Source organism: Neomonachus schauinslandi, chromosome 4 (genome assembly GCF_002201575.2).
Source record: "Neomonachus schauinslandi chromosome 4, ASM220157v2, whole genome shotgun sequence".
In the NCBI taxonomy this organism is placed as follows: Eukaryota; Metazoa; Chordata; class Mammalia; order Carnivora; family Phocidae; genus Neomonachus; species Neomonachus schauinslandi.
Window position 1 is genome coordinate 118,083,287 of NC_058406.1, and position 5,101 is coordinate 118,088,387.

Genomic DNA, 5,101 nt, shown 5'->3' on the forward strand with positions numbered 1-5,101 from the left:
GTATTTAGCTATTCCTTCATCATGTTCTTGTATGTGTTTGGCACGGTGCTAAGCACCAAGATGTGCAGATGAATGACGTGAGCTCTGACCTCAAGGAACCTCCATTTTTCGAAGGGCCAAGCAGCAATTCCAATACAATGTGGTCAATGTTGTAAGAGACGCAGCCCATGTGGAAGGAGCCCAAGGAAGTCTTCATAGAGTTTTCCTGACAGAAAGAACAGCATCCTCGAGGGTCAAAGTGTGTGGGGGACAGGAGTAGTTTGCTGTGTGAGAGGGGGGAAAAAAACACAGCAGGGAAAGGCCACAGATGAAACTGGAGATGTCAATAAGGGGCCACATCATGATGGATGTCTGAGGCAGGCCCCATCCAAGAAGGGAAGGAAAGGCACATTCACTTGGACTTTCGGAAAAGACTTTTAAGAAGTGTGGGCCAAGTGAAAGGAATCAGCAAGGTGAGGCATCCGGGGGTGGCCGCCATGGGAAGCCATCCCCACCCCAGGCTGAGGGGTTAAAGAAGGAAGATGGCGTGCCAGAATCTGGTTGTGTGCCGGAGCCCAGGAAGAGAGGGTGGCCACCTGTTGAGTGAGAAGTACTAGTACAAAGATACAGGAGTAGGTGCTTGCTATTAGATTTAAAATCGTTTTACACATTCATAAGATGTTTAAATATTTGGATTTGAAAAATATCAGATGGGGGGCATCTGGGGGGCTCAGTCGTTAAGCGCCTGCCTTTGGCTCAGGTCATGATCCCAGGGTCCTGGGTTCGAGTTCCACATCGGGCTCCCTGCTCCGCGGGAAGCCTGCTTCTCCCTCTCCCACTCCCCCTGCTTGTGTTGCCTCTCTCGCTGTCTCTCTCTGTCAAATAAATAAATAAAATCTTTTAAAAAAGAAAGAAAAATGTCAGATGGAAAGAGCTTCGTTATGGAACACTGTAAAACTACAATAAAATAAGAAGACAACCCCTGGCTAATGAGACCAGGCTTCAGTCAGACCTGCCCCTCTAGGCGCCTTAGGGACTAAGACACTGATGGCAGCAGGACTTGTGGATCGGGTCGCCCAACGCTGGCCTGTACTCCATGCTGCGCTGTCCACCTCCCTGTCAGTGTTTTACGGGAGATGGAGAAGCACTTGTTGGCCAAGGACAAAGAGCACTGGGTGCTGGCTGTGGGGCGGGTGGGGGCGGAGGACAGCTGAACACAATTCTTTCATCCCTCTTTGTCCCTGGAACCTCAAATCCTAGCGCTGATCCTTAATCACAAAAGTTAAACAGACTTAGGCAACTCAATTTTCAGTGATAATGAGCATCAGAAATCACATGGATTAATGAGTCGCAAGTGATCCCCTTCAGAATAATTTTATTTCTAATTTCTTAACCCTCCCGATACAGGCACCGTGAACAAGCAATAACAGGGAATGATTTGAGACTGAAAGCCCCTTTCCCCCGGACTTTGGCAGAGCTCCCCAGGAGCATGACCTGTCTACTGCCTGTAGCACCAGGCCTCTAGAGGCCAAGGGGAATCTGAGAGGCAGCAACCCTCTACCCTTGATTGTCATGAAGGATGTGCCACTTCTCAGCCGAAGGTACAGACTGAAGAAGAAAGGGGAGGGGGGGAATGTCTTGAAAGTACCAGCCCTTTCTCTCAGCTTTATGCTACTGAACCCCCAAATTCCTGTCACGCATTCTTGGTCTCCCCTCCTTTCTCCGTCTTCTGAAGAACTGAGTGACTTGGCAGCCTTCGGCCGATACTGAGTGTGGACACCAGCACCTCTGCTGGGATGGACACCAACCCGATGTACCCAACATGGCCAGCCGGTATTCTCGGGGTCCCATGAAGCCACAGGCCTGAGAGAAGAAAAAGAACAAAGAGAAAGAGAAAACACCGAAAAGCAGAAGGTGAGCAGACTTTCCCATGTGCTACTGCCCATGTCCATGTCTGGTTAAAAGAGAACAGAGATGCAAATTTCGGGGGGTGTTTCTCTTCAAAGGTGACAGACATGCTTGACTTTCCGCAGCAAACTAAGCACAGACGGCTCTCTGGCAGCCACAGGCTCACCTGAAATATAAAAGGATGAAAGGGCAAAATATTTAAATGTGTAACTGTTGAAAAAAATCTGATCAAAAGTGCATTAATGATCACACCCATAGAAATAACTAAGCCTGCTCAGGGATTGAGAACACATAGCCACATGACTTTGAGCAGAGTCAGACAGGATTCTAGGCCCGATTCCCAGCTCTGCCCCACAGCTGTCTGACTTCAGGCAAGCTACCTAACCTTTCTGCATCTTTAAAATGGGGATAATAGGGGCGCCTGCATGGCTCAGTCCATGAAGCATCTGCCTGTGGCTCAGGTCCAGATCCCAGGGTCCTGGGATGGAGCCCCACATCAGGCTCCCTGCTCAGCCGGAGGAGAGTCTGCTTCTCCCCTTCCCTCTGCCTCTTATCCCCTACTCGTGCTCTCTCTCTCTCTCAAATAAATAAATAAAATCTTTAAAAAAAAATAAAACATATCCTATTAAATAAATAAATAAATAAATAAAATGGTGATAATAATGTACCTGCTCCCTAGGATTTTTGTGAGCCTCTAAGAAGATACTTAAAACAGTGCTTGGTATATACCAAGTGTTCGGTAAATATTATGATTCTATACAGCTTATTCTATAGTTATATATGGAATACCAAAGCAAAAGTCCTAAGGAAAAGACTTGCTGGAAAAGTCTCAAACTTACTTGGCTAGTCATTTCATGCCTTATAGACTGTATCATACAACCTGCTGCTTATGTTTATTACAAACAGCTTATTTCACTCAGCTTAATCCCTAACTTTTAATCATTTATTCAATAACTTTCAGGTAAAATTAGTTTAATTCTAGAAATTAACAATTCAAATTCTAGAAGTTTAAGTAATCAAAACTAAATTCGCATCACTCACAGACATCCACACAACTATTCACGTTTCACTTCTGGGGACAGCTAGAATCTTTATGCTGATTATTTCTGCTTTTATTCCCATATAATGATGGGTGAGGTAGAGGAGATTGGAACAACTGTCATTTAAGGAAGTTGCAACAATGTTTTAAATTTTTCATTGTATCTCTTCTCTTTTTTCCTTTTCCATACCACAAAACAACAATGACAACAACGAAAAAACATATTAAATTAGTATAATTTTGAGGAAAGTCTGTATGATAAATTTATTTAACATCAAATCTGGTTTAGTGGAAATCCCTCTAAAAAGGAATGAGGTCATGTCTCTTGCAATGAATCATGTCCATTAAATTTATCTTGTTTTCTGGATGTTTTCCTTCCTTCATTTGTTTGTCATTTCCAAGTCTCTAATTCTTGTTGATTGTTCAATTAAATGAAATCATTGACTTTTTTTTTTAATTTTGAAGAGGGCATTAAACTGAAGCTATAATATATTATAATCTATATTGGTAATGTCTGAAATTGTTGAATCACTATTTTGTACACCTGAAACTAATATAACACTGTATATTAACTATACTGGAATTAAAATAAAATCCTTAAAAAACTAAAACAGATTTAAATATATGCATATGTATACATATACATACATATATAAACACACAGGTAATCTGTATTAACACAAGTCTGCTTTTAACTCTACAATAATTTTTCCTACCCAGCTTTTTAAAAAGCAAATGCAACTTAGTTTTATTCAAAACTCTCCAAACATTTTCCATTTGTGTATCTCTTATTTCATATGTGTCTTCTTTCCTTTGCCATCTTTCTACTCCTTTGATACTGGGAACAAAATAGGAAAGATGGCTATTCTTTATTATAATATTCCATTACCTAGAAAACTTATTTAGGATGAAAGAAAACCCTGTTCTTCACATTGACTAATAACTGATTGATCTCCATACATTTCTCTACTGCTCTCATTTCCCTTTACTCCAAAATTACACACTGAAAGATTACAACTCCACTTAAATAACTCCCACATACATTCAAAGATGATCTGAGAACTGAAATCTCCTCGAGTGCTCTTTAAAAGATCTCATTTATTCCAAGACCTTGAGATGTGATCCAACACATAGGATATATCAGGAGTTTAAGTCTAGATTTAGAGTCAGAGTTTTTTTAACAATAGAAACAAACTTGGAAAGCTACCAGTCCAGTCTTTTTTACAAATATGGAAACTAAGACCCAGAGAGGCTGTACTATCCAGAACAAGGTTATTTCATATACATATGAATATGTATTAATATATAGCTTAAAATTTCATAAAGGATATTCAGAAGAATTATCATAGGTCTTAAAGGACTCTTGAAGACAAAACTAATCCGCTTTTATGACAGTTGGCCCTTTTCAATTACCTTAATATTTTTAATTTTAAAGGAAACCTTTATATCAAACACAATTTTATTTCCTTGTTGAGAATGATTTTGTATTTTGAAACAGCACCTTTTGCCATTCTCAGAATCCGTGATCTCGTAAAAGTTACGTTTTCCCACTGTGCTGTTCCCACCATTGAAGGCACTCCCTGGCCCGCGGGCACCTTGGCGACCAGAGCCCTCGCTCCGCACCCATCTTGGTCTGTGGAAGGGCGGCGGGCAGGGACAGAGACGGCCGCGACCAGACAATGTCCTGCATTCACGGCGGCCTCGGCCAATCACAGGCCGGCGCCTCCCGGCCCCGCGCGGCGCCACCGGCCACGGCTCGGGCCCGAGAAAACCCGGCCGCTGGGCGGCCATCTGCGGCCATCCCGGGGCAGGGCGCGCCGCGCTCCAACTGCGCCCCGCCCGGAGGAGGGGGCCCATGGCGCGGGCGCCGCGGCGTCCCCTCAGGACACGGGTCGCGCACGGAGGGCAGGATGCGCCGCCCATTCCGGCACGAACTCGGCGCTGTCCCTTTAAGACGAGCCTCCTCCCGGGGCCTAGAGGAGCGTCGGCGGCCCCGCCGCGGGGGGCAGCGACATCCGGGCTACCGGGCTGGCGACGACGACGGCCCCTCGGGCAGCTCCCAGTCCCTGCGGGACGCCCGACTGGCCGCGGCTAGGGAGCGCTGCCTGGGCAAAGGCGGGGGGGGGGGGCCCTTCGGGGCCACGTGAGTCCCCAGCCCGGGTACAGCCCCGCCGC

The 5,101-nt window shown here is 45.0% G+C and overlaps 1 protein-coding gene across 1 annotated transcript; it reads right to left on the reverse strand.

Annotated features, from left to right (window-relative positions):
• Window positions 1-1,347: 1,347 nt before the first annotated feature.
• Window positions 1,348-4,872, reverse strand: LOC110579041 (neurogenic locus notch homolog protein 4-like). The gene is made up of 2 exons (XM_021688590.1): window positions 4,428-4,872; window positions 1,348-2,053 (listed from the first exon to the last, which is right to left on the reverse strand). The coding sequence occupies exons 1-2, from the start codon at window positions 4,847-4,849 to the stop codon at window positions 2,050-2,052; spliced, it is 426 nt and encodes a 141-aa protein (XP_021544265.1). The 5' UTR covers window positions 4,850-4,872; the 3' UTR covers window positions 1,348-2,049.
• Window positions 4,873-5,101: the final 229 nt, after the last annotated feature.